Raw genomic sequence first — 12,902 nt, 5'->3', positions numbered from 1 at the left:
TCTCTTCAACGAAAGTCGTCAAAATTTAAAAAAAAAAAATTCTTGTGAAATATTTGATTGTTGTTCCTTATTTAAATAAAACTTTTAAATATGTCGTATACTCCATTGGACAGCTTCATCCGGGTTTCGGATACCTTCGTCAGGTTCGTGGAACAGGTTCGGGCAATGAAACCAGAGGAAATCAACCTCTGTGCATTAGAAGTTCGTAGCGCCGAGCTAGAAAAATATTGGAAAAAGACCCAGGATGTCTTCGATACATGTATGCTCTTCTTGGAAACGTCTGAGGACTCCACTAAAGAAATGATCGAGTCCGCTGATCATAAATATGAGGCCGTGCACCAGGAATATATGAAATGCTTAACAGATATAAATAATAGGTTGTTAGAATTTCGAGGTTCGAGAAAATCGCTGAACTCCTCTCGTAGTAGTTCAGTAGTCTCACTTTTGCAGCATCCCTGTAATACTCCTCAAGAATTACAGTCTTCTGATGTAGCTTTAGAGATAGCGAATTCTGCTACATATACTTCTCAGGAAGTAGGTAAGACTAGCTCCCCAATGTCGAATATTGGGAATCCTAGTGTTCATCAGAGTTTAATTGATCCTCCGAATAATGACATTATGCACAGTTTAGCGCTTCCTCCGTGTGATATAGATGTTTTCGAAGGAGATTTTCAATCTTGGCCCACGTTTAGAGACCTTTTTAGCACGGTGTACATAAATAATTCGCGTTTAAGCGATATAGAGCGTCTTTGCCATCTTACGCGCAAAACTAGTGGAGAGGCTCGAGAAATTATCTCGAGATTTCCGTTGACTCACCGCAGTTTCGGTCTTGCGTGGAAAGCTTTAAAAGATAATTATGACAATCCTCGGTTACTTGTCCACAACCAATTTAAAATTCTTTTCGCTTTACCAATATTACAAAATGAATCCGCATCGGGATTAAAAACCCTACAACGTGGAATTAATGCTTGTTTGTCGGCGATGTCCATCTATGACATCCGTACTGAAAATTGGGACCCATTTTTGGTTTTCTTGTGTCTTCAGCGGTTACCAAAAATTACGCAAACGTTGTGGGAACAAAGCGTAAAAGACAAATCGGCAATATCACTATGGATAGATTTGGATAGCTTCTTGACTGAAAGGATTCGGACTTTAATGTGCTTGCATGATATGAGGGGAAGAGAACAGGCAACAAAATCTGTTGTAAAAAAGGTACAAACACATATGACAAAATCGAAGTCATCGGATAATTTCAAATCCCCCCAAAATAGCTCTTGTATTCTTTGCCCGCAACATAATCATTTGCTTTTTGAATGTCCTCGTTTCAAAAATATGTCGATCTCCACAAGATTTTCTATCGTTAAGCGTCGTCGCCTATGTGTGAATTGTCTCAGAAATGGTCACGAGGTTAAAAATTGTATTAGCAAACATCGGTGTTCTAAATGTGGTAGAACACATCACTCATTGTTGCATAGAACCGATTCTTCGCCTTCTAAATCATCTTCAGCCCCAACCTCTCCTAATAGAAATAGTAATAACGTTGGAAATCGTGCTCCAAGTTCTTCGGTCGATCCAGCAGTTCCTGCTACATCGACCAATGGTAATTCCCGACAAGTATTTCACGCGGCACAAAATAAATCTGTGCTTTTAGGAACCGCAATGGTGAACTTAATTCATTGTGGAATTTCTTACCCAGCTAGGGCGTTGATAGACCCTGCTTCTGAATCGTCCTTTTTATCTGAGCGGCTCCAGAACCGTCTAAAACTCCCAATTTCTTCAACCAATATTAGTATTTCGGGCGTTAATTGTGCAATTTCGGCACATTCACGCAAAGTTTGTTCGATAAAAATTGGAAGTCCTTGTGATTCATCGGTCTTGTTGGAAACTAATGCTTTAGTATTGCCACTTATTTCTGGAAATTTACCTTCGTTCACCGTCTCATCAGATTTTAGGTCGCATATTCCCAATATTCGTTTGGCTGACATTAATTTATTCGATTCACGTCCAGTAGATCTGCTGCTTGGGGCAGATTTATACCCTAAAATCTTGTTGGAAGGTTGTCGTTCTATTGTGTCCGGATCGTTGTTAGCACAAAATACAGTTTTCGGTTGGCTTGTCACTGGGCCGATTCCATCGTCGGTAATTCAAACCTTTGCTACCACAATAAATGTTGAAGAAGAGGATTCGCTTAACAAAACTTTGCTTCGATTCTGGGAGTTAGAAGAGCTTCCTAAACGAAAAATGTTGTCCCCCTCTGATCGTCTTTGTGAGGAAAACTATGTCCGAACTACGCATAGATTATCTGACGGTAGATACATGGTAACCTTGCCCATACGAACTGACTTAGATGCAGATAGGTATTTAGGAGAATCTCGGGGTAATGTCCTTAAGCAGTTCATTCGGAATGAAGCATCTCTTTTGAAAAAACCGGAGGTTAAAATTACGTACGATCAAGTTTTGACTGAATATTTAGAACTCGATCATATGAAGTCAGTTTCTGCTGACAGCCTTGACAGCCTCTCTTGTTATTTGCCTCATCATCCGGTAATTAACCCCGAAAAGCAGACAACTAAACTTCGTGTTGTCTTCAATGCTTCGAATAAAACTTCTAATGGGAATAGTTTAAACGATATTTTACATGTTGGACCCACTTTACAACTCGATCTTGTTCTTCTGATACTTCGTTGGCGAGTATTCAAATTCGTGTTTAACTCGGATATAACCCAAATGTATCGGCAGATACGAGTAGACCCTCGGCACACTCCGCTTCAAAAAATTCTCTATAGGGACTCGCCAATAAAGCCAATTCAAGATTTTGAATTGCAAACTGTGACTTTCGGCTTGAATTGCGCTCCATACTTAGCTATTAGAACTCTTTTGCAACTCGCGGAGGAAACAGAAAATGAATTCCCTTTAGCAGCGCACATATTGCGAAAATCCATGTACGTGGATGATGTTTTGGCCGGTGCTCATGATCTTGAGACAGCGGTAACAGCTAGGGATCAACTTATTTCGGCACTTTCATCGGCGAAGTTTGAGCTTAGAAAATGGACAGCCACTGATAAAAATATTTTGAACTGTTTCCCCCCAGAACATTTGGTAGATGCGCAATTGCTGTCATTTGTAGAAGCTAGTAGTTCTAAACCTCTTGGTATAAGGTGGAATGCTAGGTTAGATTCATTTTATTTTGATGTCAAGTCTATAGAGAAAAAATCGAGTTTTACAAAGAGGGAAGTTCTTTCGGCAATAGCTAAGTTGTTTGACCCTGTCGGCTGGTTAGGGCCAGTTATTGTCACGGCAAAAATTATTATGCAAAAGGTCTGGTTAGATCAAATCGGTTGGGACGACCCCCTTGTGGAAACTACTTACTCGGAATGGCGTAAATTTGTTGAATCCTACCATGAAGTTAATCGAATACAAATTCCTCGTTGGGTCCAATATACCCCCCAATGTTCCGCGGAACTACACGTGTTTTCAGATGCCTCGATTAAGGCATACGCGGGGGTAGTATATATTCGAGTTGAAGTACCAGGTCAAAATGTGTTCGTGCATTTATTGTCTAGTAAGACCAAAGTGGCCCCAATAAAATCGATTTCACTTCCTCGCTTAGAGCTTTGTGGCGCAGTCTTAGCTTCGGAACTTTTGAAAGTTATAGTGAGGGAGATCGACATAAAATTTCGTCAAGTATATTGTTGGACGGATTCTACTATTGTTTTATCATGGCTTCGAAAAACACCTTCAACTTGGACTACATTTGTTGCCAATAGGGTCGGCAGTATTCAAGAAAATGTTGGCAACCATAATTGGTATCACGTTCGGTCAGAAGATAATCCTGCGGACCTTGGAAGTCGAGGTGTGACCCCTGCAGAGTTAGCTTCTAGCTCTCTTTGGTGACATGGGCCAGATTGGCTCAGCCAAGATAAATCGAGTTGGTCTATTCGAGATTTAACTCCGCTTGAGACTGACATAGAAATGCGTTCGGTGCAGTGTCATTTCTCATTCTTTTCGGCAACCTTTACAGATATTTTGGACAGATATTCGTCATTTGTAAAAGGTATTCGGGCTGTCGCTTACATGCTTAGATTTTTGCGTCAAACACATTCTCGGTACCGAGGTAAATATTATTACTCTCAGAAAAATATTACAACTTCGGAATTTAATGAGGTTCGCTTACGGTTGATAGTCATCACTCAAAAGGTCCACTTCGCGAAAGAGTATAAGGATTTGATGGATAAAAAACCCGTGACACACTCGAGTCATTTAGTTCCACTTAATCCAATGCTTGTGGAAAATGGTGTCATGTGCATGGATGGTCGTTTGGCGCGGTCACCCACACTTTCACCCTCAGAACGTTGTCCCATTATTCTGCCATATAAAAGTAGGTTCGCTAGACTTTTGGTGGAATATATTCACGTCAAGAGTGTTCACGGAGGAACACAGCTGATGCTTCGTATCTTGAGAATGGAATACTGGATTCCCAGAGTAAAAAATTTGATTCGCTCTGTCATTCGTCATTGTAAGGTATGCATTTTAGATAAAAAGAAACATTGTAGTCAAATAATGGCCGCTCTTCCTCCGGAAAGAACAATTATCGATAGGGCGTTTACTACAACTGGCGTGGACTTTGCTGGTCCCTTTGAGATAAAATCGTTTTTGGGTCGGGCTTGCAGAATTACAAAAGGATATGTTTGTGTATTCGTTTGCTTCTCGACCAAGGCTATTCATTTGGAGGCAGTATCGGATTTGTCCACTGCCAATTTTATAGCCGCATTACATCGCTTTATAGCGCGTCGACGTTGTCCAGGTACTATATTTTCGGATAATGGCACAAATTTCGTAGGAGCTTCACGTAAAATTGATCGGAATTATAGACGTTTCATTCGTGAAAGTTGTGATTCAGCTTCAGAGGCTCTTGTTCAGCAGGGTGTCGTATGGAAATTCATTCCAGCTGGTGCACCACATATGGGTGGTCTATGGGAAGCGGGAGTGAAAAGTTTTAAGCAACATTTCCGAAAACACTGTCGAAATCTTCGGTTTACCTTTGAAGAAATGGCGACAGTATTAGCTCGCATAGAGGCTTGTTTGAATTCGCGGCCGCTTTGTCCTATGTCAGACGATCCGGGTGAATTAGCTTCCTTAACACCAGGTCACTTTCTTATTGGCGCGCCTTTACTTGCTCCTCCTGAACCCATGGTTAATGAATCACCGATCTCGCTCGTGAATCGGTTTAGAAAAGTCCAAGCGCTTGCTTATCAATTTTGTGTCAGATGGAAGGAGGAATATCTCAAAAATTTGCATATGCGGTACAAGTGGAAGTACCCTGAAAGGGAAGTAGATAGGGGTGATTTAGTCGTCGTTCGACAAGAAAATCTACCTCCGACCTCATGGAAGTTAGGTCGTGTTATAAATGTTTATCCCGGTGTAGACGGACATGTTCGTGTCGTGGACGTTCGTACGACAAACGGCGTTGTAAAGCGGCCGATAGCTAAGTTGGTCATTCTGACCGACCAATCGACGAATGAAGAAATTTAAAATATTTTTTTTTCCTTAGCATAATGGACGCCACCAATATTTTCGATATTGAACTAATCACGAAAATCGACGATGTGTTAGAGAAGGCGGATACTTTTACTACCGCCAAAAAGCGTACAACATCCGAAGCGGTTGACGATCTGGTAAGGCCCATTGCGGCCGTTAAACTAGTGGAGTCGGAAACAGAGTCCGTAACTGCGGATTCCATGATTTGTCCTATCTCCAAATTATCATCGGGATCCGTAACTGCGGATCCATCTCGCGGAAACTCATCTGAATCCGTAACTGCGGGTTCTTCGGTACTACCGTCTATCGCGGAAAATACCCGACCACGACCTGATCCCATAACTGTGGGTGATCTTCCAACTATGGTCGTTCCATCATCCTCTAGGGCTATTATGTCAGAGTCCGTAACTGCGGGCTCATCCAACTCTTTGAATGAACCCATGCTGAATTCTCGCGGGTGTCGGGTTTGTAATCGTCGGCACCCACTTGCTACATGCAGAAAATTTCTTGTCATGCCTGTAGAAGCTCGCATACAGATGGTTAATGCACATCGGGACTGCACACGATGTTTAACTAAATGGCACCATGCCAAGGAATGCCACAGTCGTAAGGTCTGCTTCAAATGTGGAGGGGTCCATCATTATTTATTGCACGAGGATCCTAGTAAGAGTTCCAAGCTCAGCTATTCATCCCGTCCTCGTCTTAGTCCAAGGTCCCGTCCGTACACAAGTTCTGAGTCTCGTCCGAGTTTTAGATCCGAGATACGTTCGTCCGTAGATGATAGACTGGTCAATCGTTCCACGGGGCCCTCCCTTAGCCTCTTGTCCCTCCAATCGGTGGCGACACTTTCACCAAGTTTGGTAGTGCAAATTCGCTGTGTCGGGTCACCAGTACCTGTTCGGTCCGTATTAGACCCTTGCGCTATACAAAGCCAAATATGTGCGTCGATGGTAGACCACTTGAGACTACCAACGTCGAGCTTGGATGGAGTCCGTTTTTTGCCGATTTTCGGCCACTTCAGTGTATGATCCGACGCAATCGATCATAGTTTCGGCTCGAGTGACAGATCTTCGTCACGTTTTCACGCCGACGGAACCAATTTCCGAAAAACTGAAGGAGTCGTTTCTAGGGCTACCCCTAGCAGATCCATCCTTCTACAGACCGAGTCGTGTTGCTTTAGTCCTCGGTCCCGATGTGTATGCTAAAGTCGTCACCAGTCGAGTGCAAGTCTCCCCAGGATTGCCTATAGCCCATTATACAATATTTGGATGGGTATTATCGGGTGTTTGTTACACGTAATCGTAGTATATGTTATTGAATTTGAAAATATTGAAAATAAAATTGAATTGAAATTAACAGCTCACAACTGCACTGTCCTCCTTTCCTTTGCTATCATCATTTGTTATATATTTATATATCTGTAAAAGGTTATTATGTTGGTTGTGTTACAACATTAATAATGTTGCAAGGGGGTGGCCAATGTTTAATTTAGAATCATAAGTTCATTAATTTCCTTTGTCGTCTCCACATTCATTGTGTTTGAGATCGAATGCTATACTCGTTACAATCTGCATATTCCTTTTTGTTACAACATTGAACTGTCAAATGCAGATTCTAACGAGTATAAATTTGCCGCCGACGCCTCTTTCGACATTATTAAAAAGTTACTCTTGTTCTCGCTGCCAAACCAACCAACAGGTAATCTGTCCTACACCTTTTTCTAATTTATTTATCCCAATAAATCTACCATATTTTTTGAATTCAAATATAAAACGTTCGTGTTTTATTTTTATTTATTTACACGCAATTTCGGCGGTAACACCAATTTTGTGACAAATTAAAGATGTTGCTAAAATCGGCAACATACAGAATACCGGAAGGTACCATTATATACAGGGTTAGATAAAAGCCTGCTACAAAGTCAAACGCCATCATTTTTACATTTTTTTTTTTAATTTTATTGAATGAAAGCAAAAAATGTCGGAAATAATATCAAATATTAGAATAAGTTTAGATTTGTTCGAATTGGTCACCTTTGGCACGAATTATGGCCTTCAAACGGTCAATGAAACCGTCACACGCTGCCCTATTGTTGATCTGCGGTATTTTGGCCCATTCCCGGCGAAGCGCTTGCTTGAGGTGATCGACACTTTGGTATTTTTTAGTGCCAATCTTGCTTTCCAAAATACTCCAGACCCAATAGTCCAACGGATTGGTATCCGAAGATTTTGGAAATGAATCGAGGAACCTCATTTTGTAACCATTCTGCGTGGGGCGTGCTAAGTGCGATGGTGCTGAGTCCTGTTGGAATGTCCAAGGTCTGCGGACAAATGTTTGCGTGCCCAAGGCTTTAATACACCCTCCAGAATATTTTCACGATAATACTCGGCATTTATTCTGTTGCCACGGTCGATTAATACGAGCGGAGAGCGTCCATCGGCTGTTATGGCGGCCCACATCATCACCATGGCCGGCGCTTGAGTTCTGGTGGACAAACGAAGGTGCACATTTTCAGCTGACATTTTTTTTTTGCCCAGATCTCTCTTTTGTCTGCAGGCAGGTCGAGTTCGAAGATGGCCTATATCGGTCCACGATATCGTATATCCCCCATATAACGGTACCCCCCGATATGCGGTATTTTTATGATTTTACCCACATTTTTTATCGGAATTATCTGAAAATCCACACAAGGAGTTCTTTGTGGGTACTTTATACCTCGACAGAGAGTTATCTATATAGGTCCACGATATAGTATAGCCCTTATATAACGGTACTACCGATGTTCAGTATTTTGATGTTTTTACCCATATTTTTTAACGGAATGGTCACAAGGGGTTCTTTGTACACAAGGGGTTCTTTTGGAGCACTTTACCCCCCGACAGAGAATACTCTATATAGGTTAACGATAACGTATAGCCCCCATAGAACGGTACCCCGCGATATTCGGTATTTTGAAGATTTTAGCCACATTTTCCAATCATATTGTCTGAAAGTCCACACACGGAGTTCTTTGTGAGCACTTTATCCCCTGACATAGAGTTCTCTATATAGGTTAACGATATCGTATAGCTCCCATATAACGGTACCCCCGTTATTCGGTATTTTGATGATTTTAACCTTCCGAGATTTTAACAGCATTTTTAATGGATTTTATTTTTATTTTAATTCTAATTCGTTCCAAATGGTAGAGGGTATTCAAAGTTCGGCCCGGCCGAACTTTCTGCTTTTTTACTTGTTTTTGTTTACAAACTGCAGCACAACGAATGTTTCCTCATCGGAGAAAACAAAGTTCGGCAGTTCAACACTTTCGGCCAAGCGAAGCAACTCTTTAGCTCTTTTGAGTATATTTTCTTTCTGTTACGTTGTAAGTTCTTGCACTTTTTAGAATTTCAATGACTTCACTCCGAGCCCATTTTTCAATATTTGCCGATATGTTCAGTTCATGAGCCATTTTTCGGTCACTGCGACGCGGGTTTCGATCAAGTCGCTTCTATACTTTTCGAACCATTTCTGCAGATGTTGCTTTTTTCTCCCATCCACTTCCTTGACGTCGGGGTACGCTACCAGTATCATGGTAACGAGCGATGATACGAGACGCAAATGATTTATTCAAATTTAAATGCTGGAGTGTTCTAACGATAGCCACTTGTTGTTTTCCAGCCAAATATAAAGAAATCTCACTATCACGCTTGAATTCTATCAGGAATAACTTTTTTTTTTTGGAAAATTCTCACCAAAATGCTTTTGTTCACTTGTAAACAATGTAATGAAGAGTGGCTTAAAAATGACAGCAGTCTGAAATTGGTTGCAGTTGTTTTATCTCACTCAGTATATGGAAACATTCATTAAATTCTGTTTAGCAGTTTTCGAGTCCATAAAATAAATAAACAATTAAAAGTACAAACATTTTTTTTCTTTTATAAATATAGTTAAATTAAATTCAATGTTGTAATTTATATCTATACTTTTTAAATAATACACATGCATTGCGAAAGCTTTGGTATGTGCGTCTGTCACTCCGCGTTAAATAGAAGTCACTCTTTAGTTCGCGATTAAAACTGTCTTATCTGATGAAAAGTATTCAGTTCGCCAGTTGGATATAATTAGAATTCATGCCGATATTAAACAATATTTTTTTTTTTTTAATAAAATAGTTTCTCTTTAAAAATGTATGTTTTAAATTATGTTTTTTGTGAGAATTTGAAAAACATTCGACTATTTTCGTAAAATTTTTGTCCATATGACAGTATTTCCAAGACAATAATTTTGTACACTTTTTAAATTCTGCTCTTTACGTATTGTGTTGCTTGTGGCTACGCCAATAAATTACCAATTTACAAAAATTAAATATAAAAATGAACAATTGAAAAAGCTGTAGGCCGGGCCGATCTTTGAGTACCCTCCACAATTTGGAACGAATTTGGCAATTTTCAAAAAATTATAATCCGTTAAAAATTCTGTTAAAATCTTACAATCTGAATGTAGCCGCTATATTAGAGTCTATACGACAACGTGGACCTGCATAGACAACTTTTGTCATGAGCTTGAAAAAAATCGGTGAATTATGTAGCTAAAATTATCAAAACACCGAATATAAGGAAGTACTATTATATGGGGGCTATACCAAAACGTGGACCTGCATAGACAATTTTCTGTCATAAGCTGTAGTGTCCATTACGAACTTCAAATATCAAGTTTGAAATAATTCTGGTGAATAATGTCGCTAAAATCATCGAAATACCGAATATAAGGAGGTACTATTATATACATATACAAAATATATACAAATTTGAAACAATTCCGGTGAATAATGTCCGTTATATGGGAGCTATACGAAGACGTGGGCCTACATGGTCCATTTTATCAAAGTACTGCAGATAAAATATTCTTCATTTCGTTTGGAAGGTAGATTTATTTCCACAGACGGATATGCGGACAGACGGACGGACATCGCTAAATCGACATAGAATTTTATGTTGATCAATATATATACTTTGTGGGGTTTAAAATGTATATTTCGAGGTGTTACAAACAGAATGACAAACTTGATATACCCTCCATACTATGGTGGATGGTGTAAAAAATGCCAAAATATATTTAGATCTAAAAACATTTGTTTGTAAATCAGTTGAATTCTGCACCAACCAGATGCTTCTTATCACTTTTTCTGACACTTACCATCATATTTTTTACAAAAATCAAAAATGCAAACTAAAACAAAGTCCCTCGATTTTCTTGGCACTGAGTGAGAAAAACATTTTCTTCAAAAATACAAAATATGTTTCATTCGTGAAAATAATTCACCAATTGAAAAATAATTCTCACAAAATTGGGATGCTAGTATATTTAAGAAAGATGATTGAATATTTGTTTTAAAAAAGTATTTAATCATTCCTTGGCTATTTATATATTCAACATTTATTGCAGATTTCCACCGAGAATGTGATATGTCAATTTATTGCTAATTTTGTCGGATCTGCAATGAGTATGTTAAAAACTCTCCACAAACTGTTTATGTTATTGGAAAAGTGTTATAACATTGTCATAGCTGAAAATTTAAATTTATACAAACTGTTATACATACAATGTATGGATATAAATACAAATGTAACTAACATGACACCAAATGCCAACTCTCTGTACAAATGGGGTTGTTCCATGTAAATAACATTTTGGATGTCTGTTAAAAACCCATAGAAAAAATTGAGCGTCAATACTGTTCTCTCCCCACACATACACAAGCGAAAGAAAAACGGGATGCTGTAACTGCTGCCTTGCAGACAACTACCAAAATGTCAAATGTTGACTCGTGTTGAGACAGAGATGTGTGCAGACGTTTGCGAGACCAACAAACGACACAAAATCAGGACATGGAACAGCATCTGGATTTATTTGAGAATTTAGTCAGTGCGTTAACTTTCGGTCGAACACAACCTAAAACCAACAGTACAGGAAACCTGGCATTTTCCTTTGGCCAAACAAAGCAGAACAAAAAAACAAATATTACTTTTTCATGATTTTTTTTTTTTTTTGGTCTTCAGATTGGTACTGAATCATTATGCGCATATACCTACATACATACTAACTAGCACGTCGATGAGCATCTGTATTGATGAATAACTTAATAGTGAAAATTCGTGATTGGTGATTGAGTGTTTGTGAGAACATTTCGCAGTAACGAGACAAGTAATGCAGGATAAATACAAAAAGGATAAATTGTTACTAATTAATAAGAAAAAAAGTCAATTAACGGCAATCGATAACACCGTGTGTGCATTATTGCTCACTTACCAGTAATTCGCCATTTACGTACAAGCAACGTACATATGTACATGTGTAGGTATTGTGATTTATATACGACCGCATATGAGCATAAAGTGTGCAACATCAGCTTATATCGTTGAACAACTCATTATCCGTGAAATAACTCCACACACAGAAATACACTGCCTGACACTGAACCAGAACGGATTATGAAGTGAATGAAAACAAATCTAAAAAAACGGAATTAAGTAGAAAAGTAAGCATTACAACAAGCACACGGAACTCGTGGAAACAAACAAACAAACAGTGTGAAAAACAACAAACAAGCAAATAAACTCTCACCACCACAGTGCTGCAGCTGACTCTGACTACATTAACGACGCCATCCCGTCATCGCTGGTTAGGGGACTCGACTCGTCATCATCCATGCCCATGGAAGGAAGACCGTGTGAAAAGGTGGCATTAATCGTCAAGTGCATACAATGAGTAAATGCATTAATGGCATGAGTAGCAGCTAACAAAACGGCAAATAAACGAATTACCACCCCGCCTTCCTTTCTGTACTCCTCCTCTTCCACCACCACCTTCTTATAAGTAGCTAGCCAACCACTCTGTGTAGGTGCATCCGTCACACAGTCAGGTCTGCCGATGCAAATTTTGTCGAGCAACAAGCCACTTAAGTCCAACACTTGCCACACCAGATAATCATGTGAACAGTCAGTCAGTCAGTGAGTCCTCTTTTTTTATATTTTGTCTCAGCCATAAAAAACGGTTTGAATAGCGAGCTAAACACGACGACGACAAACAACGACGAGGACGGGGACAAAGCTCCTTTATGTCGCTACTAAATGAGAAAAGCTAGCAGTATAATCACGTCAAAAGGTCCTTTATCTTGTGTTTAACATTTGAAGAAGAGGGCAAATTAGAGATCTGGTGGAAGGGCAATTGCTACAAAAACAAAACAAAAAACAAATGCAGCAACAAAAAGTGAAAGTGAACATCTAAACAATAACAACATACATTCCTGCATACATACGCACATGTGAAAATGTGTATATTCCATGAATTCATACGAATGTGAAGGTAAATACCAACACATG

At 39.4% G+C, this 12,902-nt stretch overlaps 1 protein-coding gene across 1 annotated transcript in view; it reads right to left on the bottom strand.

Annotated features, from left to right (window-relative positions):
• Window positions 1-11,919, bottom strand: part of LOC131800937 (calcyphosin-like protein) — a 47,496-nt gene extending 35,577 nt beyond the window's left edge. Inside the window, exon 1 of the mRNA XM_059118809.1 lies at window positions 11,830-11,919. Within this exon, the coding sequence (XP_058974792.1) occupies window positions 11,830-11,904 (75 nt within the window). The 5' untranslated portion in view covers window positions 11,905-11,919. The remainder of the gene's footprint in view (window positions 1-11,829) is intronic.
• Between the last annotated feature and the right edge of the window lie 983 nt (window positions 11,920-12,902).

Source organism: Musca domestica, unplaced genomic scaffold (assembly GCF_030504385.1).
Source record: "Musca domestica strain aabys unplaced genomic scaffold, Musca_domestica.polishedcontigs.V.1.1 131, whole genome shotgun sequence".
Taxonomy (NCBI): domain Eukaryota; kingdom Metazoa; phylum Arthropoda; class Insecta; order Diptera; family Muscidae; genus Musca; species Musca domestica.
The sequence above is the reverse complement of the archived record's forward strand: the minus strand, read 5'-3'. Positions and strand labels throughout refer to the sequence as shown.